This window comes from Suncus etruscus, chromosome 4 (assembly GCF_024139225.1).
Source record: "Suncus etruscus isolate mSunEtr1 chromosome 4, mSunEtr1.pri.cur, whole genome shotgun sequence".
Taxonomy (NCBI): domain Eukaryota; kingdom Metazoa; phylum Chordata; class Mammalia; order Eulipotyphla; family Soricidae; genus Suncus; species Suncus etruscus.
Window position 1 is genome coordinate 10,916,461 of NC_064851.1, and position 21,524 is coordinate 10,937,984.

Consider the following 21,524-nt stretch of genomic DNA (forward strand, 5'->3'; position numbering starts at 1 on the left):
TTGGAACATGCTTTACACAAGACAGTCAAGGGCATGAACTTTGATGTCATACTTCCTTCCTCTGTAAACTGAGGGTACAGACCATATCCGCTTTGTGGGGGATGATAGAGGGGTCATGAATTTTTAGGTGTGAAACTTGAGGCTTGGAATATAATAAAGACAGAAAATCTGCCTTTCATTTCTTATTCTTTTTGTTTTGTTTTGGTTTGTTTGCGGGGGGCACACACAGTTGTGTTCAAGGCTTACCTCTAGCTCTGCACTTAGAACTATTCCTGGAGGGCTAGGGGACCATTTGGGATGCCGGGTATGGAACCCAGGTCAGCCCCATGCAAGGCAAAAGCCTTACTCACTGTGCTAACTCTCCTGTCCACATTTCTCTTTCTGAAGGGACCTCACGGATGAAGTGCTGTTGATGGACTGGCAACAGGAGGGGGCCCATTTGGCAAGTGTCACCAGCAGGGAGGGAACAAAACTTTTACTTCAGGTGGTGGAAGGAGCGGAGGTGCTGAGAACACTTCTGGCACAAATCCACGTGTCATCTAAAAATGGAAGTGGACCGCTCCAGGGACAATGGGAAGAAGAGAATGATTGGGGGGGGGGGAAGAAAAGGAATTGGACGTCCCCTCGAAAGAAAAGAAAGTGGGGAACATTCTCAGGGTCTCAGCTTTCATTCTCTAGGCTGCAGGGAAGAAGAGGGCTACCCCAGCATGGGGTCACTGTGTCCATCGGGGCCTGGCGGGTGCGGTGCCACAGAGCAGGGGAGGGGGTGTCAAAGTCTCTTGGGGGTGCAGGGAGGACAGAGAGGCATCACTGATCCAACCCCCTCTGTCTCGCGCCATCTGGAGGCCAAATTCTGCATTTAGGTGCTAAGGATGCAGTGACTCTGCTGCAGAGGGGCTCAGGGGCTCCTCACTCTCCGGGTGTCCTACTGATTTGAGCCAAGGGTCGGCTGTGCAGAATTTGACCCACGTCCAGGAGCGCTTGGAACAGTGTAAAAAAAGAAAAGAAAAAAGAAAGCTGCATGAAGCCTGGTTTCAGGCCCCAGAACGAGCCCAAGTCTGGGCGCTGTTTGGAGCTGCCCCTTCCGTGCCCTTCTCGTGGGAGGTGTGTGTCCCAGCGCACAAGGGTCCCCGCAACCCTCGGCATAAGGGAGGCTTGGGCGGGGGATGCGGTGGCACCTCGCTAGGGTTCCCACAGCTCTCGGGCCCGGCTCGCAGCTGCAGGAGCCCCGCGGAACCGCGTGCGCGCACGCGTGCGCCCAGGGCGCGTGGAAGGCAGGCGGCGCGCACCGCGGAGGCCCGGAGCGCTGTTCCCGCACCTCGCGCCTCCCCTGCGGCCCCGAGCCAGACCCACGTGTGCAAAAGCAAAGCGTGTTGTATGTGCATACATTTAGTATGCGCGTGCATGCGCTCCCGCGTGTGCAGCAGGGACCCAAATCTGGGCATCCCAAATCGGACAAGCCCGGGTCGGTGTGCCAAGGGGGCGGCGGCCCTCTGGCTTAGTGGCTGAGCTAATTTCGCGCCCCAGCTTTCTCCAGACCTCCCCTCTAGCTTCCTGGAGTCGGAGAGACCTTCCCCATTCCCATCCTGTCGCCACCACCAACACCCAACACCTCCCTTTACCGGGTCCCCAGCGCCTAACGGTCTGCAAAGCAAAGGTTCTGCTTCCCCCTCCTGCGGGCCACTAAGCCTGGGCACCCAGCATAAACGCTCATCCTCGTCCAGATCTGGTGTCATTGGGGAAGGAGGAGGGTGCATACCCCACCTCCCACCCCCCGCAGGCCTCGCCTTCATTGGTCGGATGCAAAGCAGAAGGCGGACCCGGGTCCGGGGAGGAGGAGGAGGAGGAGGAGGAGAGGGTGGCAAGCTCGGGAAGATCTCAGAGAGTCGCGAGTCGGGGCTGGGATTTCGCCGGGGAAGCCCCAGCAGCTGCAGCCCATAGATCCCTCGGAGCTCGGGGGGCAAGACCAGAGCCGCCGGGGCCAGCCTGGGGCGCAGAGCAGCCGCTGCGCAAAGTCGCGGGGCCAGCCGCAGGCTTAGAGCGCACGGGTTGCGCGCCGCCGGGAGAGGTGCCACCCGGGGTTGGAGTGGGAATCGGGGACCCCCCCCCCCTCGGCAAGCCCTGGTGCCTCGTCGCTTGGAACTGCGGGTGCACCGGGGTGGGGTGCACCCGATCCCATCGCAGCAGCACCCCCGCCCCCCAAAGACGCCAAGTTCTGCCGGCGAGCCAGTGCGCGCGGGGAGCCTTCCTTCTTTATCCAGCGCACCGAGCACCGCGCCGCAGAGCCCTCCCCGGCTAGCCGAGAAGGCAGCAGCAGCAGCAACAGCAGCCACTGACCACCGGCTTCACCCCGGTGCAGAAAAGGAGGAGGAAAAGGAGGAGGAGGAGAAGCAGCGGCGCGCGCAAAGCTCGGCCCTATCCATCCATCCATCCATCCATCCATCCATCCATCCATCCATCCATCCATCCATCCATCCTATCCATCGTCCGCAGCCCGCGCCCGAGCGGGGTGTCCCCAACAGCCACCCCGGGAGCGATGCCCCCCCGTGCCCCGTGTCCCCCCGGGGACCAGGCGAGCATGGAGAAGTCGAGTAGCGAGGATTCCTCCATCCACCGGAGCCCATCTTTGGACAGCAAGGATTCGGACTTTGCCAAACCGTCCACCTCGGGCCGCCCGTTCGGCCGTGGCTTCACGGCCGGTGCCTTCTACGGCACGGCCGCTGGCTCCCACCGGGACCGGGGCCAGAGCCAGAACAGGGCCGAGGCCAGCGTGAAGACGGACAAGTACCATGCCCCGAAAGGCAGCAAGTACGTGGTGTTTTACCTGGATCTGTCCTTTGTTTTCCTCCTAGAATTCAAGAAGTGCAACATGGCCAGGGGTTGCCTCTGCTGCTTGAAGTACATGATGTTCCTCTTCAATTTGATATTCTGGGTAAGTCCTGGACGCGTCTCTCTCTCCTCGCTCTGCTCTCTCTCTCTTTCTCTCTTTCACCTCTTCCATGCTCAGCTCAGAGCATGCGATCCCGAACCTCCTCTCCCTGGTCTGGCGCAGCGTTGCTCTGTGCGCTTGCACAAAGCTAAGTGGTTTTTTCAAACACTCATCCCCGTCGTTCCCTCCCTGGCTCTCCGTTTTTCAAGCAGCTCCCTCGCTCGCTCACTCTCTTCCTCTCTCTTCTCTCAGGCCGGATGGAGGTTCCAACTTGCCATTCCACCTGAGAGACTTCTTGCCTTACCTGCAAGCTGGCAAACTTTGCCTCTGCCCACCCGCCCATACTCTCCCCCACACCAGAAGCACCCCCAAAAACCTGGCAGGACCTTCAGCCTGGTAGAACCTCTCAGATAGATTTGGGGATTGGCATTCTTACCGGGCCGTACATAACCTGACTTCCAGACAGCAGGAGAGGGGCTGGCTTTCCGAGTTTCTTCCTCTGCTCCTCCTAGAAGCCCCAGAAGACCATCTGCATGCAGCCTTTTAGGGGCCTTAGATGGAATCCTCGTGGTAGAGGTCACAGCTCTCCCCTCTCCTTTCCTTGAGTGAATTCCAGGAAAAGGAGGTGGAGCCCATATATGCCCAGCAGAGAAAAGTCCCCCTTTCCCTCCACTCTCTTCCCAGTCCTCACTTTGTGCAGCACCCCAACCTGCCCTTAGAATTCAGGCTTGTACAGGAAGCCAGGGTGAGGGGGTGTGGGCAGATGCCTTGTGTGGTTGGGGGGATTGCAATGCTTAGAACAGGGAATCTTTGTATTCCTGCCCTGGTGTGCCAGCCCTCCCAGACTGGGTAGTCCTGGGGCTGCCAGTGATAAAGGGAGACGGTGGGGGTGTACCCCCTGTTCTTCTCAAGGGGTGATACTGCGAAGAGGATATCAGGGGGGGGCAGCGGTGATGTTCCTCCTTCTGATTCTGGAGGCTATTTCTCTTGAGCCTAAGACATTCTACTTAGGCAAATCTTGACAACTTCTCCAATTCCTAAATTTTCCCACATCCCAACTGCTGCCTTTTTCTTTCCTAGAGTTTGGGGCCACCAAGGGCAGATTTTTGGTTCTACCCCAGGGCTGGTTCTCCTTCCCGCTCAGCTGCTGCCTGTGAGCTGTGAGCCCAGGGGCCAGGAGAGAGTCTTTCAGTTTGATGCTGGGTGTGGGGTGGGTGGGTGGGGTGGGTTAGGTGGGGTTGGGGGCAGTTACTCTTTTGTATTCGTCGTTTGCATGGAGTGACCCAGTTTAACGCTGGAACAACTTGTGTGTGTGCCTCTTTGAGTGTGCATGCCTGCTTATGCATGGATACCCAGACTCCCCAGAAAGGGGCATGCTCTTTCTGGGGGGGGGGGGGTTGGTGGTGGTTTGCTGTGCCGGCTTCCAGAAGGGGGCTCTGCATTAGTTTCTCATGTGACCTTGGGGAAACCACTCGATCCCAAAGACTGGGTTTCCATTCCATGCAGTGTGTGTGTGTGTGTGTGTGTGTGTGTGTGTGTGTGTGTGTGTGTGTGTTTAAGGGAACTGGACATGAATTTCTCCCCATCCTTCACCCCATTAGTACATGCTACACCCTTGTCTTCTCTTTGAGAGGAAGGCTCCTTCCCATTTTTTTCTGGGGAGTTCGGTGCAGGTTCTTAGGAGTTGGTGAAGCCATAACCTGGGGCTCTTGAGTCCCTGAATCAGCAGAACATTACCTGAACTGTGGTGGGGTTTGATGGATCCTGGAAGGGAACCCCGGGAATGACTATGTGGCCACCTAGGGCAAGTGTTTCAAGAACCCATGCACTGGGGGGCCGCCCCTAGAGATGCAGGGACACTCACTGCCCTCTGTTACACCGCTTCCCTGTCAGTCCAGGCTCCCACTCTCAACCCACCCATCTGCCTTTCTGCCTGCTATTTCCTGCAGCTCAGAACCCTTGCAGGAAAGACCCTCCTAGTCTTCTGGCTGCTCTCACCTCCAGCTTCTACCTTCCCCTTGGGCCTCACTCCTCCCCACCTCTAGCTCGCCACCTGCTGTCTGGAGTAGGTATTGCTGCAGTGGTTCCCCCCAAACTGACCCCCCCCCAAAAAAAAACTGGATGTGGAGAGTGCCACCCCCCCCCCAAAGTATCATCATACAGGCTACTGGCACAGTGGTCTGGGTCCCCCATCATATTTGTGAACAAGTGGGTGAAAGAAGGGTCAGAACAGGACACCCACACGTTATGCCGAATCTCCAGGTCCCTCATAAACCAGAAGAGGTTGTTGGTTCTCCAGCTGGCCCGCTGGCACCTTATCGGAAGGGCTGGCAAATGACTCTTTCCGCTGCCCCTTCAAAGTGGCAGAGGTTAAGAGCTGGTCGATGGAATGGATGCCTGTGGCTCACAGGCAGAAATCTTACTGAAGCGTTACCTTCGACCACTCTCTCGTGAGTCCCCTGTTCTCCAGACTTCATGGTTTCAGAATTCCTGTGAGCAGCTTATGAGAGGACAAGATGAGACAGATCTTAGAAAGGGGTGGGGGAGAGGTGCCCTCAGAAACAGGTTTTTCTTTGGGTAACTGTTTGTCATTGTATCTGGGGGGCGTGGTGGGCGGTGGAGCAAAGCGTGGTCAGGTTTTGAACTTGGAGTGGAGTGGGTCATTGGTTCCACCAGGTGAAGTTTTCCTGTTAGGCAGTCTGGGCCTGAGAGGGGAGAAGGAGGAGAAGGAAGAAGAAGAAAAGGAGCAGAGCAGTTAGAAGGCTCTTGGGGTAGGTAGTTAATGAACCAGTATCTCCATCAGAGGAGTCCTGGCTTTATGTCAGTGCCCATGGGATCTGGGTGAGTCTGGAGGGGGATGTAAAGGGGAGGCTGAGGGGAAGGAGTCATGCAGGGCTGAGCTCTGATGGAGCCCTCCTGGGAGCAGAGCAATTGTCAGGAATGATGTAGCCAGCACCTTTTTCCAGTCTCCTGGCTCCAGTCCCAAAAGGAGGCTTTCCTGAGCAAGTGGAGTGGAATCCGAGGCCTGCAGTCCATAGACGGCTCCTAGAGCTCAGAGACCCAGGACCTCTTCTGCCACACCCCCTGTCTCCTGCAGCCATGCTGCCTACCAGCTCTGCTACCCTTCCCAGACCTGCCACTCCCTGGGTTCTTGCCACTGGGTGGAGCTTCTGGCTTAGATGGTGTTGGGGGGGGTGTCGATGACATCATTGGGGTCCAGATGGGGGCGGTCCTTTCGGCCACACCGCACCCTTTTGCAGGAAAGGGGGGCCCTCCCAGGCTGCTGTGCCCTGCAGAGGGTGTCCCTGATATCTGGTCATCAACTAGAAGGCACAGGGGGCCTGTGGGCACCCAGGCTATGTTGCTGGGTGGGGAGCAGTTATTGAAGTCCCTGGTTGACCGAGTGGCACCTCCTCTTTCCTCTGGGCATCTCCCCACCCAAAGAGGTTGCAGGGGTCCTTGTGGAGAAGAAGCAGGACTGGTTTAAACTGGGTGGGAGGGAAACTGAGGACATTGATGGAGGGAAATGGGCGCTGGTGAAGGGATGGATGCATATTGAGCATTGGATGACTGAAACTCAAATCATCAACTACTTGGTAGCTGTGTATCTCATGGTGATTTATTACAAGATTCATTCATCTATTAACAAATAATAATTAATCTATTAAAATGTTATTTAAAAAAGACCCACTTCCCTATCTTTGGGGCAAACACAGACTAGAGAAGTCAGCAGGACCTTCTCCTTCCATTCTGCATCCCCAGCCTTCCTGCAGACTGATGGATAGGGGTGAGGGGGGTCCAATCCTTTCTAGGGGGCGTGCAATGGAGGCAAGGGCTTGAGGGCAGAGGACAAGGTGAGCCTAGGCGGCCCAGCACCTCCCAATGGTGACCCACTGGGGTGTGGGCTGTGAGATCTTATCTGTCCCCACTGGATCACAGTCACTTTGTGCCTAGTGCTGGCGAGCTGCTCCCTCATATAGACCAGTTAACCCAGGACACCCAGATCCACTCAGCTCAGTTTAGCAAGCTGGTGGGAGCCAGGGCCAAGGCGAGGGGTCCAGGGTCCACAAGAGTTTCTTGCCCTGTGAGTACAGGCAGAGTAGGTCAGACCTGTGAGCCATATTGGGGTACATGCTTGGATTTGGTGGGGTCACACCATGAGCAATCATCTTTCCTCAGTGATTGATTCCCCTAAAGACTCTCCATGCTGAAGTATCAAACAACCCAGAGTGTCCTGCAGCTTCTGTCTCGGGGTGGAGAAGGAATGGAGGCATCTTAATTGGGGCTTGGGGTTCAGGCTTGACTTGTCCCAACAGGAAAAACCCATGAAATTGGGCCCCAAGAAGCCTTTGAAGGGGCCAGGTCATCTCCCCTGGGAGGTGGTACCATGTCAGCCTCATCGCTGTTGGAGAAAGGTGGGGGGGGGGGGGCAGATAAAAGGCCTGGCAGGTGCTCGAGACCCTGGAACATGGCCCCGGAGACGATGCCGGCTCCGCGTTCACTTCCTTTCCCAAAGCATTAAAAATTGAACATCCTTGTCTTAATATCTATTTTTAAATCATGTCAGAGCTAGCATTGGTGTCAGTCAGGAGGGGGCGGGGAGGAAGAGAAGGGAGAAGAAGAGAGAAACTCGCGGCCAAGTGAGTACTTGGTCTTTCTTGAGAAGGGGACCACCATCGGGGTCAGCACCCTGTTAGATGGCCCAGCCACAAGGAGCCCAGGAAAAGGTCCACTTAGGCCCCTGACTTCTTGGGGGAGGGGGAGGGGGACGCCTTGCCCTGCCTCCCCTGGCCTGGCCTGCCAAGAGCTGAATTTGGCAGTAGTTCTGGGGCTTACTGGGCTGTTGGGGCCCCAATTGAGTCCTCTCAGTCATGTCATAGCTATTCGCTGAATGCCCGCTGTGTGCAGAAGAGCAGCAGTTGCGAGAAGGGCTGACGGCTCCAACGGGGTAGATCAGTTTTCTGGGGCCAGGAAGTCGTGGAACTGATGGGTCATCTGGTTTGTCCTCCAAGCATTTGTGCCCAGGGGTGGCCTAGGGAGACCCTGGGCGTGTGTGTGCGTGCACCTTCTCCCCTTCTCTAGAGTTTTGGGGGGAGGGTCAGCCTGCACTCAGTCTGCCTTGTCCTAGTTCATCCCTGACCTCTGTTCCTTCCCCCATCATACTCCCATCTGAACTTGAACAAAAACAGCCTGATGAGTTGGTTTTCTTTTTTTTTTTTTTTTTTTGGGGTGGAAGGAGGAGGTTGTCCTTTAGGAGTTATTTTGTCTCAAGAAAATTAATCTGGGGCTGGAGCGATGGTACAGCTGTAGGGCATTTGCCTTGCACGCGGCCAAACCTAAAACAGACCTGGCTTAGATAAGGTTTGATCCCCAGCACCAGGAGCGATTTCTGAGCGCATAGGTAGGAGTAACCCCTGAGTGTCACCGGGTGTGACTCAAAAACCAAAAAAGAAAAGAAAAGAAAAGAAAATTAATCTGTGATTTCTCAGTCCCTTGGGTTTGTTCCCTTCCCGCCCCTCCCCTGCTCTCCTCCCACCTCTTATCTCCCCTTTGTTCCCTTTCTTTTTCTTCTTTTTATCCTTCCCCTCCCCTCTCTTCCCTTGCTTACATTTCCCTACCCTCTTCTCTCTTTCCTTCCTCTTCTCTTCTCCAAGTGCTGGGATGGAAGGGTCAATCCTAGTCTCCATATTAGAAAGGAGGCTACTTCACCCACTGAGCCCCATTAGTGGTCCCTACGGAGTGGTCACACATACCCCAGTAAATATAGAATTATATTTATGATTTTATAAATTATATTTATATAATTTGCTATATAGAATTAGAACTCTCAGCTCAGCTCAGTAGAGTCCTAAAATACAGCTTCGGGATGGGAAAGATGGCGTAGCAGGTAAGCGACTTGCTGGCTCAAGTTTAATCCTGAATCCCGTATGATTCCCCCAAGTGGGGTCAGGAGGGAACCCTTAAGCACTGAGGAGGGCCTGAGCACAGCTGGGTGTGTCCCTAAAATAAAATTAATCTGACTTTCTAGAGACAAGATAGATCGTATAGAGGCCTTAGGGGCTGGGACTGTGGTACAGCCGCAGAACTACACTTGCCTGGCAGGCAGCCAACCCCTGGTCCATCCGCAGCATCTGATAAAAAACCTGTGAGTGCGAATTCAGGAGTAACCCCTGAGCATTATCACTGGGTGTGGCCCCCAAACAAAACTCCTAAAAGCATCATAGACCAATGACTGTAGGATCTTTTTTTATTTTTTATTTATTTATTTTTTGTGTGGTTTTTGGGTCACACCCAGCAATGCTGGCAGGCACGGGGGACCATATGGGATGCTGGGATTCGAACCAGTGACCTTCTGCATGAAAGGTAAATGCTTTACCTTACCTCCATGCTATCTCTCCAGTCCCGACTGTAGGATCTTGAAGGGGTTAGATAGAATGGGGGCTTACTTGGACACAAGGGCAGATAAAGATGGACAAACCAGCCAGTGTGTATACAGGGAGTGGGGAGTGGCAGGGCTGGAAATGTGCCCAATGGGAGAGCACTGCTCTAAAGAAAGTGCTCACCCAAAGGAGCAGTGGCCTGAGCAGTGCCAGCTGGGAGCAGCCTTGGATGGTATGTGTGGGTGTTCAGTTGGACAGGGGTTCTGAGGATGAAGCGCCTGCCTATTTTGAAGGGTGCCAGGGTTGCTAGGTTCTACTTCATGGCTGATCTGACCTGTTGTTCTCCCTCAGGCTGTGCCCCCAGTGGCTGTGCCTTTCCCGCTATGCCTGTCCCTTCCCCACTTCCAGACTCTTCCCCTTCTCCCTCCTGCAGATGGTGCCTGATTGTTTGGTCGCCCAGCTAAACTCCGGGGTCTGGCTAAGTCTTCTGATCCGGCTTTGTGCCCCCTGCGCTGGAAAAGTAATCTGCGTTGAATAGTGTTGGGGGTTGGGGCTGCCACCTTTGATACGGGATTTGTTGGTCATAGGGGTCAGACAGGACAGGACAGGAGCCTGTGCCCCCCCCCTTTTATGACAGTTCCTGGACTTGGTACTCCCCTTCAGAGGAGTGTTATTTCTCTTCCCTTTGGACCTACCAAGTGTCTCCCAAGACCTGAAGATTCTCCTGAAGCTCAGATCTGCTGCTCTGGGTAGCTCAGCATTATATGAGGAGCCCCATGGGGTGAATGAGAGGCGTGGGGTGCATTCTGCCTCCAGAGAGTATCCAGCTGCCTTACATATCATCCTGGAAGCCCCAAATTTAACGTTTACTTACTGGGCCAGATGCCAGGCTTACATCCTTCCTCTGCCTGCCCACCCACGCATGCATGGAACACTCAGGAGGTCCGTCTGGAAGTTTCTGTGACACCCTCCCTCCAGTCCTACATCTCCCCTTTTCCAAACTTTGGGTTAATCCCCATGTGAAATATATATATATATATGGTTTTTGGGTCACACCCGGCGATGCTCAGGGGTTACTCCTGGCTGTCTGCTCATAAATAGCTCCTGGCAGGCAAGGGGGACCATATGGGACACTGGGATTCGAACCAACCACCTTTGGTCCTGGATCAGCTGCTTGCAAGGCAAATGCCGCTGTGCTATCTCTCCGGGCCCCCATGTGAAATATATTGTAAGTGATTTTGGAAAAATCACATAGGGCTTCTTATCATCACTCTCCCAACATTGTCAGGTATGGTCCTGGGTCCACTTGCCTCAGAATCTCTGGAAATGAGTCTAGGAAAAATCAATACGAACAGTAGAAATAATATCATTAGGGGCTTGAGCGGTAGGGCGTTTGCCTTGCATGTGCTAACCTAGAATAGACCATGGTTTGATCCCCGGCATCCCATATTCTCCTCCAAGCCAGGAGCGATTTCTGAGCGCCTAGCCAGGAGTAACCCCTGGGCATCACTGGGTGTTGCCCAAAAAATAAACAAACAAAAAAAGAATAGTATCGTGAGCCCATCCATTCCCACTCTGTAGTTGCAGAAAGAGAATGCACCCTAAAGCTTGATGCTTCTATGTCCCAACCCCAACCTGTGCTACTCCACCCCCAGAGAGAGCCCTTTGTTTTGTGGAGTTCAAAGTTTATGTGTCTGTTTCAATTAAGTACAAATCGCATTAGATTTCCCACCGTATAACATCCTACCTTGAATTATTGTGTTGCGGTTTCGTTAGCACATTGTTTTCCATTCCCAGAATATGCTGCAGTGTATTCTTCTGGGATAGGTTGATGGACTTTGGAATGATTTCCTTTGGTGGTTGGTTCGAATCCCGGTGTCCCATATGGTCCCCCGTGCCTGCCAGTAGCTATTCCTGAGGAGACAGCTAGGAGTAACCCCTGAGCACCTCCGGGTATGACCCAAAATCCAAAAAAAAAAAAAAAGAAGAAGAAAGAAAGAAAGAAAGAAAGAAAGAAAGAAAGAAAGAAAGAAAGAAAGAAAGAAAGAAAGAAAGAAAGAAAGAAAGAAAGAGAAGAAAGAAAGATAAGAAAGAAAGAAAGAAAGAAAGAAAGAAAGAAAGAAAGAAAGAAAGGAAAGAAAGAAGAAAGAAAGAAAGAAAGAAAGAAAAGAAACGGGCGAGAGTGATAGCATAGTAGTAGGGCATTTGCCTTGCACGCTGCTGACACGGGATAGACCCGAGTTTGATCTCTGGCGTCTTATCCTGAGCATGCCAGGAGCAATTTCTTTCCTTCTTTTTTTTTGGGGGGGGGGTCACACCTGGCAGCGCTCAGGGGTCACTCCTGGCTCCACGCTCAGAAATCGCTCCTGGCAGGTCCAGGGGACCATATGGGATGCCGGGATTCGAACCAATGACCTGTATGAAAGGCAAACGCCTTACCTCCATGCTATCTCTTCGGCCCCAGCCGGGAGCGATTTCTGAGCACAGAGCCAGACGTAATCCCTGAGCGCCAATAGATATGTCCCATAAACCAAAAAAGAAAGAAATAGGAGAGAGAGAGAGAGAGAGAGAGAGAGAGAGAGAGAGAGAGAGAGAGAGAGAGAGAGAGAGAACAGTGGGAGAGAGAGAGAACAGTGGGAGAGAGAGAGAACAGTGGGAGAGAGAGAACAGTGGGAGAGAGAGAGAACAGTGGGAGAGAGAGAGAACAGTGGGAGAGAGAGAGAACAGTGGGAGAGAGAGAGAACAGTGGGGGAGAGAGAGAACAGTGGGTAGGACACTTTGCTTGCACTCAGCTGACCAGTATCTGATCCCCTGCACCCCATGTGGTCCCAATTCAGGAGTATAGAGTGCCCAGTAATAAGCCGTGTGCACAGCCAGGTGTGGCGCCAGAACAAAACCGCATACAACTGTTTCTGTGAATTTTCTCCTTCTTACCTCCTGGGTCCATTGCAAGGCCAGAGCTTCTGAAAGCCTGGGAAGAAAGGGTCAGCATTGTGACCCACTGCTCCAACCACTAGGACTCCCCACATCCACCACGAGGGGCATTGACCCCGCCTGGAATGTCTTGGCAATCTCAAATTGCTATCAAGTTTCTAGACTGAAGCAATCCCAGGCACCAACCACACTTTGAGGAGGGCAGTGCAAGACGCAGTACTGGCATTTCAGATCACAGGCTCCACAAGGAGTTGGCAGAGATGCACCATCAGTTTCTATCGGTCTGGAAGGCCAGTTGAAAACGGAAAAGTTTTCTCCAAGCAGGTAGCTGTAATATGCTATGCTCTGATTTAGATTTGCATCTCTGATTATTAATGGACAATTTCTCAGGTATTAGCCATTTTTTTTCCCTGTGAAAACCTGCTTGCCTCTTGGGCCCTTTTTTCTAGTGAGTTTGTTTTTGCTTACTAATTATTTTTGTTGTTGTTTTGGGCCACACCCAGGGGCACTCAGGGGTTTCTCCTGGCTCTGTGCTCAAAAATCACTATTGACAGGCTCGGGGGACCATTTGGGATGCCAGGGTCTGCCCCAGGTTGGCCGTGTGCAAGGTAAATGTCCTATTCCTGTGCTATCACTCTGACCCCCTACTAATTTTTAGCTCCATTTATGGTTCAGAGGTTGATCTAGTAACTGTACCACAAACGCTGGTCATAGCTAGTCTTACTACTTTCTTTGATTTTTTTTTTTTTTTTTTGCCACACCCCACGGTGCTTTAGGGCTTTCTCCTGGCTCTGTGTTCAGAGGGCCATTCCTGAAGGACTAAGGAAACTATATGGGCACAGGGGATAAAATCTGGGTTAGCTGCAAGGTCGGGTGTAATGTAAGTATCCTACTCAATACACTATCTCTTTGGCCCCTTATAAGATCTTTTATTAAATGCTATATTTCCCCCAGTTTTTATTATAACAACATGATTTACCAAGTTGCTCATAATGTAGTCATTTCAGACATTAAATGTTTAAACACCAATCCTACTATGAGAGTGACCTTCTGTTAACCAGTGTGCCTAATCTCCCTCCCTAACCTGCCTCTATGCAGGCACAAACAAATTTACTTAATATTGTTGGTTACAGCACAAAAGTTAGTGGAATGATCAAAACTTAACTCAAAAAGGGTCAATTGGAAATAAGTAACTGTCTCTCTCTCCATGGTGTTAGTGAAGTCAGTGTCTTAAGGATTTACCGGGCTGTGGTTGATGCTAGCTGAGCCTTCTGTGTTACTGTTTACTGAGCTTGGGAGATTTCTATGTAATTTTTCCCATTAGATTTTCTGGGATACTACTAGGCTAACACTACTGCTGCCATGTGGTCCAGGATTTACAACGAATTTGGGGGCTTGGAATTTTGATAAGGTCCAGCAGGCTCAGAGGGCATAGGGGGATGGCACTGGGCTGCTGTAGTTCATGGTGCAAAGGGGAAGGGGAATATTCCCCCTCCTTTTTTTATTTTATTTTATTTATTTATTTATTTATTTATTTATTTATTTATTTATTTATTTTAGCTTTTGGGTCACACCCGGCAGCGCTCAGAGGTTACTCCTGGCTCTATGCTCAGAAATCGCCGCTGGCAGGCACAGGCGACCATATGGCATGGTGGGATTCGAACCACCATTCTTCTGCATGCAAGGCAAACACCCTACCTCCATGATGTCTCTCTGCCCCCCTCCCCCTTTCTGAAGGTGCCTCTGATGTATCAGACTACCTAGGAAATATCAGTGGCTAGTCTTTTCTTTTTTTTTCCCCGATGAGATCTTTCGATAAACAAATTATTTTAATAGAGTTAAATTTATCACTCTCTTTGCTTGGTTAGATTTTTTTTTTAATGTTCACTTAAGGAATGCATAATATATCATTTACCTCTTTATATCCTTGGTAATAAGGACCAAGCTGTCATAATTTAATGGTATTATGAATTGTTGAGTGAAATGAATGATTCAAGATGAGTTTGGCATTTAGTTCTTTTTTTTTTGGCCTCATCCGGTGATGCTCAGGAGCTACTCCTGGCTATGTGCTCAGAAATCGCTCCTGACTTGGGGAGACCATATGGAATGCTGGGGATCGAACCGCAGTCTGTCCTGGGTCAGCCGCATGCAAAGCAAACACCCTACTGCTGTGCTATCGGCATTTAGTTCTGAAAGTTCATCATCTGCGTGGAAATCCCACGCAGAGCTGGGATTGAGATTTGCCCGTAATGTGAGATGGGGGTCCTGATAGTCTCCCTACTTTCCTCTCATTGTTGTGTCCTTGAGCATGGAGTGGGGCATTCTCACATCTGCTCGCAGGGGATCACACATCTGGTGGTGCTCTCCAGGCCTTGCCTATCAGGCTGGGATGCTTGTCCACTTGGCCGTGATACTCACAGGCAGTTATGGTCCTTTCATGCTGGGATTTATCCACATTCTTGTTGTAGCACTCTCTGCGCCCACCATGAACTGGAATCATACTTGGTTCTAAGAAGTTTACATGTCTTTTTTCTTTGTGGGGCTCACCTGACAGTTGTCAAGAGTTCCTCCTGGTTCTGCTCTCAGGATTCATTCCTGGCAGGCTTAGGGGACCATATGGGATGTCAGAGATAGAATCTGGGTCGGTCCTGTGCAAAGCAAACTCCTACCCACTGTACTATCTCTTCGGCCCCTCAAACGTCTTTTCCTGCTTGCACTGCAACCCTCTTCATAGCTTGTACACTCCTGGCTGCAGCAGTATGACTGGAAATCACTTGGCATCACAGATAGTGGAGTTGCCAGGATGGCACCTGGCCCATGTGGCACCATCAGGGATCTAACCCTCCACCTTACGCTGGCAAGGCAGGCACACTAAAACCAGGTCTGTTGGCGGTTTTTCCTCTCCAACCCCTTTTCACCGAGAGATGTGGCACAGGTGAATGTTGCCAGCAGTGCCTCGGATTCGCGGCGCGTTTGACACTGGATTGAATTTTAGTTGGTGTGTGTTCAGAAGAAGCCTCTGGGTGTTGTTCAGGTTTTTAGGAGTTATTCTCACATTCAGTTCTGTGGTCCCATGTAGGGTTGAGGCTAGTCGTTTAATGAGCTCAGTACTGAGCCTCTGAGCCCCAGAACTTTGCTCCCCCTAAAATATGCATGTTGTCTTGGGCTTCATTGATGGGCTTTTTTTCAGCTTTCTCCCACTTACTATTCACATCTTCTGTGGCTCCTTCTTTTTCTTTTCTTTTCTTCTTTCTTTTCTCCCCACGTACCTGTAACTCTCGGAACCAGAGTTCCCATGTTTGCATAAAGGTCTTTTTTTATTTTTTATTTTTTTGGTTTTTTTGGGGGGGTCACATTGGCAGCACTCAGGGGTTACTCCTGGCTCTGATGGTCAGAAAATCGCTCCTGGCAGGCTCAGGGGGGACCATATGGGATGCGGGGATTTGAACCACCGTCCTTTTGCATGGCAAGGCAAATGCCTTACCTTCATCTATCTCTCCCAGCCCCGCATAAAGGTCTTTGGCCTTTTTCAAACCATCTCAACCAGTTTCCTGCTCAGAGAAAATGAATGACTTCCCACAGACCCTCAGAACTTCTTTGGGCAATGTGTTCAAGTTTTTCTGGGATACTTCGTACTTTTATTTTCTTTCCTTTCTTCTTTTTTTTGAGGGGATTATTTTGTTTTGGGGGCCACATGCATTGGTACTACGGGGGTTTTACTCCTGGATTCTGCGCATTAGGATCACTCCTGCAGGCTCAGGGCACCACATGGGATGCCGAGGTTATGCAAGGACAAGCGTCCCTTACCCACTGTACTATCTTTCTGCCCACCTATCTGGTTCTTTCACATTTATGTCTCTCCCTCTGCACTTTACCATAACTACTACAGCTTTATACTATGCAGTAGGGCAAATCTTTTCATGCTATCCTCTCCCAACAACTTTTGGATCCAATAATATTTGGATTGTTCTCAGATCCATGTTCTTATGCATACGAGTCCTGGAGCTGTTTCTCTAATTTTTATAAAAAAAAACAAAAAAAAAAAAAAACAAAACACCAAACAGTGATCTATCCTGCTCACACCCTTTCAAACTTGTTGAAATTTGGATTGAATTTGGCCTCAAATCTGTGACTCAGTTGGGAAAGCAACTGTCATGGCATATCCAAAGTCTGGTGTTCCTATTCATGAACATGCATGTCCCACGGATTTGGTTTCTTATTTTTTTTGTTTTGTTTTGTTTTTGGGCCACACCCGGCAGTGCTCAGGAGTTATTCCTGGCTGTCTGCTCAGAAATAGCTCCCTGGCAGGCACGGGGAACCATATGGGACACGGGATTCGAAACCAACCACCTTTGGTCCTGGAATCGGCTGTTTGCAAGGCAAACACCACTGTGCTATCTCTCCGGGCCCAAATTTGGTTTCTTATCCATGCAGATCTGTTGTTATTTATGAGCCTGGGATTTTTCCATCCTCTGCCACCTCCCCTTCTCCCCCTGTATCCCAGTTCATGGAACTCCTATACACAACGTTCAGGAAAGGTGGAGGCCCTGAAGGAGGACCTTCTAGCCCCAGCGCCGATGCTAAGGGTCCTGTGAGCAGGTGGTCAAGCCTGTGCTGGGCATTGCCCTGAGTAACCTTTACTGAGTTCATTCTGTGAAGTAGATGACAAGGCGAGGTGGGGTAGTTCCTAGGTTGCCTCCAAGCACATGGAAACTCCTAGAGACGAGGGATTATGCCCCAGATCACCGAGGAAGAGACAGGTTTGGGTTTTGCTACCAGGTTGATGAAAGCCCCAAGTCTAGACTTTCTCTGGGACTCAATAGTGTTTTGTCTGAGCCCTGAACTTGCCAATCAGGTGAACCTGTGCTCATGAAACCAGAGTTCCCACCTTTGCATAAAGGTCTTTGGCTATTTCTGACCCATCTCAACAACCAGTTCCAGCTCAGAGAAAATGGAAAGACCTTCCACAGACTCTCAGAACTTTCCTGGGCTAGTGGGACATTTTGGGCAAAGGTTTCCCAGTTTTCTGGGTGCTCTGTGCTTTTAGTGAGAGGGTATTCTTTTGTTTTGGGGCAGGCCTGGCGGGGCTCAGGGGTAACATCTTAACTTTGGGCTCAGGAATCACTCCTGGGGGTGCTCAGGGATCAAACCTGGGCCAGCTGTATACAAGGCAGTTGTCCGACCCTAAGGGCTTTTATTTCTAACCTTGGACTTTTGCAAGTCTTGATTCTCACATCTTCCTCACATTGTGACCCTTGTGAATCGTGCTGTTGAATATTTCAGCGTTTCTCACCTCATGACTGCAGGCTTGAATGCTCTGGCCGTATGTTCCTCCCGCACTTAAGATTTTCTCTCTTTGAACTCCCTTTCACTCACATTTTTCAAGCACCTTCAATCCTCAAAAGCTACCGTGAGCAGGTGTGCCCCACCCCGGACACATACACACACACACAACACACACACCACGCATGACACACGCACACACACATGTGTCTGCCAGCACATCTGGACACATGCACAGTATTTTGGTTTCCTTATATGTTTATGTATAGACTCTGCAGCTGCTGGAGTAACATTTTGTTCAACATCCTCATAACATTAAGGCCAAAACAAAAAAAAATATATTTAAAAAAAACAAACAAACCACAAAATCCCAAAACCCAGTTTCTGGCCCATGTTGAACAAAATGACGTTATTTGAGAACCTGCTATTGTTAAAGGTCGTTTCACTCCCTGGGATGACAGATTCCAAGAACCTGTCAACAGCATTAAGTGAGGATATGTGTGTGTGTGTGTGTGTGTGTGTGTGTGTGTGTGTATGTGTGTGTAGCCAGATTTTAGTGGGAGTTCAGAGCTTCAGGTCTAGGCTATCCTCCTTAATTTATTTTTTTTTTAATTATCATATGCTTTGATTTTCTTTGGGTCATACGTGGCGATGCTCAGGCATCACTCACGGCTCTGCACTCAGGCAGGCTTGGGAGACCATATAAGATGCCAGTGATGGAACCCCAGGTTGACTGCATGGAAGATAAGCATCCTACCCACTGTATCATCTCCCACCCCTGACCTCCTCACTTTAAAGCACCCTGCTTTCTCTGTGGGTTCTGGATATGCATGGACTCTGAGAACATCGGCACTGTCCATCCTTGAGGCTAACTTAGGGGCACAAATCAGGAGCAGTTAGCCCTTACTTTCACTGGCCTGCCTGGCTTTCCTCCCCCTTTGTGTGGTATCAGCAACCACTGCCATTGGCCTCGCAGAGGAAGTTAGTGAGGAAGGAAAGCAGAGCTCTGGCCGTGCCTCAGACCCTTAGCCAGAGCCCCTCCTGAGCTCAGCTTCCTGAGTTCCATCCGAGTGCAGGGGTACTGGCTACAGGGGTGCTCAGTTCCTGCCGTGGAGGACTCTCAATCTCCACAAATTTCCAAGAGAGTGGGCCTGACTGGTCATGCCCACACTTGGAACCGAGTGACCAAAACTGCAGTAGTCAAGGCCATAGATCAAGGCCATAGGCTCTGGCTTTAAACTCTGTGCTCATGAATCCCTCTTGGCAGGACTCAGAGGACCATATGGGATGATGGGGATGGAACCCAGGTCACCATGTGCAAAGCAAGTACCCTTCCCATTATACTCTATCACTGCCTTTTTTTTTCTTTAAAATAATTTTTTGGCTTGTTTGTTTTTGGCCACACTCAGTGGTGCTCAGGAGTTATTCCTGGCTCTGTGCTCAGAAATTAATCCTAGCAGTCTTGGGGATTGATGGGATGCCAGAGATGAAACTCGGTCAGCTGCATGCAAGGCAGATGGCCTACCTGCTGTGCTATCACTCTAGCCTCTTAATGAATTTTTTAATTGAATTACCACAAGATACACAGTCACAGAGTTGTTCACGATTGAGTTCCAGTTGTACAATGTCCAGTACCCATCCATGCACATTTCCTGCCACCAGTGTCCCCATTTTCTCTAACTGGGAGAGAATCCTTGAAGGAAAAGCAGGACTCTGAGCACCACAGAAGGGGGGTGGCCAGAAACAACAGATGCTGCTGGATTACCTTGGGTCCCCGCATGCCAGATGCATGCTGCTTCTGGGACTTGACCCCCTTAAGAGGTATCCTGTCTTGGCCCAGGTCAGAGCAGATGGGGAGGCTGAGCCTCCGACCCCTTTAGTGGTAGGTCAGTCCCTCATGGTCAGAGACCACTGCTGTCAGGCTCTCCGAATCTGTGTAGTTACCCTGTGAAGTGAGGCTCCTGCTGGCACCCCAGAGGCAGGATACTTTGAGGCCTCCACGCCTTGGATCCTGGCCTGGCTGTCTTGTGTACAGCCGAACTTGGTAACTGCTAGGGGTCTGCTGGGGACTGGGGTTCAGGGCCCATACCTCCTTGTAGCCCTGAATTTCTGAGTTCCTCGAGGTGTGTTCAGTGACCAATCAGGGAATGAACCCCTTGGCTTGTGACACCCCATAGGGAGAAGGGCCAATCTTGCAGAACCCTGGGAAGGGACCACTTCCCTGCCTTTAAGGACCTGGCACCTAGGTGAGGAGTCCCTTCAGTAACTCCTGTCTGAAGGGGCTGTTCTTAGCTCTGTGACCCTGTGGAGTTTAGGGGTGGTGCCAGGGATTGGAGCTGGGTTGACAGCATGCTAGGGGAGAGCCTTCCCCAAGGTGCTGTTTCTGCAGTCACTGCTGCTTACATGGGGACTTGGGGAAGAAAATCAGTGAGAGCCTTTGAGCTCCCTGCTGTATAGGGACTTAATAAGCATGGGAGAATGGGGCATGAAGGGGTGCATGTCTCTCTGGGCCCATGAGCATTGGGAGCGAGTCTGTTTGTACTGGGGGCTTGAGGGCTGGAGGGTGGGAGTAGGGTCTGCAGAGCTGGAGGGAAAAAGGAGCCTTTGGGAGAGTGGCACCCCTTGGTAGTCCCTGGCTGTCCTTTGGGGGGCAGGGAGGGCTCTCCCAGGGAGGAACCCCAATTAGAGAGACAGTGGGGTCAGGCCCATGAAAAGAGAGAGAGAGAGAAGAGAGAGAGAGAAGAGAGAGAGAGAGAGAGAGAGAGAGAGAGAGAGAGAGAGAGAGACCATGCAAGAGAGGGCTGTGATGGCTGAGCTACCAAGGATGCCCCCTCTTGGTCTGGGGGAACCCCCTGCAGAGGAGATGGGGGGCCTCAGGAGGGTTGGGGGAGGGTCTAGAAGGGAGCCGTGCACGGAGGGAAGAGCTGAGAGCACAAAGTGCTCCGTTCCTTACCATTTATGGCAGCCAAAGAGAAGCAAGAGTGAGAGAGGAGGCCCCTTCCCTCCCTGCTCCCACCAGCCTCCCTGCCCCCTCTGCCCGCCTGGTGGAGGATGGGCTGAAAGTCTGCCAGAAAGTGCTTTCTTTCTTTCTTTCTTTCTTTCTTTCTTTCTTTCTTTCTTTCTTTTTCTTTCTTTCTTTCTTTCTTTCTTTCTTTTTTTTTTCATCTTTCTTTCTTTCTTTTTCTTTCTTTTCTTTTTCTTTCTACTTTCTTTCTCTTTTTCTTTCTTTCTTTCTTCTTTCTTTCTTTCTTCTTTTCTTTTCTTTCTTTCTTTCTTTCTTTCTTTTCTTTCTTTCTTCTTCTTCTTTCTTTTCTTTCTTCTTTCTTCTTTCTTCTTCTTTCTTTCTTCTTTCTTCCTTTCTTTCTTCCTTTTCTTTCTTCCTTCTTCCTTTCTTCCTTTCTTTCCTTTTCTCTTTCTTCCTTTCTTCCTTTCTTCCTTTCCTCCTTTCTTTCCTTTCTTTCCTTTCTTCCTTTCTTCTTCTTTTTCCTTTCTTTTTCTTCTTTCCTTTTTCCTTCTTCCTTTCTTCCTTTCTTCCTTTCTTCCTTTCTTCCTTTCCTTCCTTTTCTTTCTTCCTTCTTCCTTCCTTCCTTCCTTCCTTCCTTCCTTCCTTCCTTCCTTCCTCCTTCCTTCCTTCCTTCCTTCCTTCCTTCCTTCCTCCCTCCCTCCCTCCCTCCCCCCTCCCTCCCTCCATCCTTCCTCCCTCCCTCCCTCCCTCCCTCCCTCCCTCCCTCCCTCCCTCCCTCTCCCTCCTCCTTCCTTCCTCCTCCTTCCCCAGCAGCTCTGATTCCCCCCTCACTCCCCCAAAGACACTGCAGGATTCTCATGCTCTGGTTTCCTTTCTGTCACCCTCTCATCACCCTCTCCCAGGGCTGGGATCAGGGGATCCTCCAGTACCTGGGGGTAGTCCTCCACATTCCTGGGGTGCCTGGTTACCTTGCCACCATCTCCTTCAGTTTCTAGAAGCACAGGAGTGCAAGGAAGTTTCTAGAAGGGACAGG

At 51.0% G+C, this 21,524-nt stretch overlaps 1 protein-coding gene across 1 annotated transcript in view; it reads left to right on the top strand.

The window, feature by feature from the left end:
* The first annotated feature begins 2,484 nt into the window (after positions 1 to 2,484).
* The window catches only part of TSPAN9 (tetraspanin 9), a 75,564-nt gene continuing 56,524 nt past the window's right edge, over positions 2,485 to 21,524 (top strand). Inside the window, exon 1 of the mRNA XM_049772068.1 lies at positions 2,485 to 2,932. Coding sequence (XP_049628025.1) covers positions 2,537 to 2,932 — 396 coding nt within the window. The 5' untranslated portion in view covers positions 2,485 to 2,536. The remainder of the gene's footprint in view (positions 2,933 to 21,524) is intronic.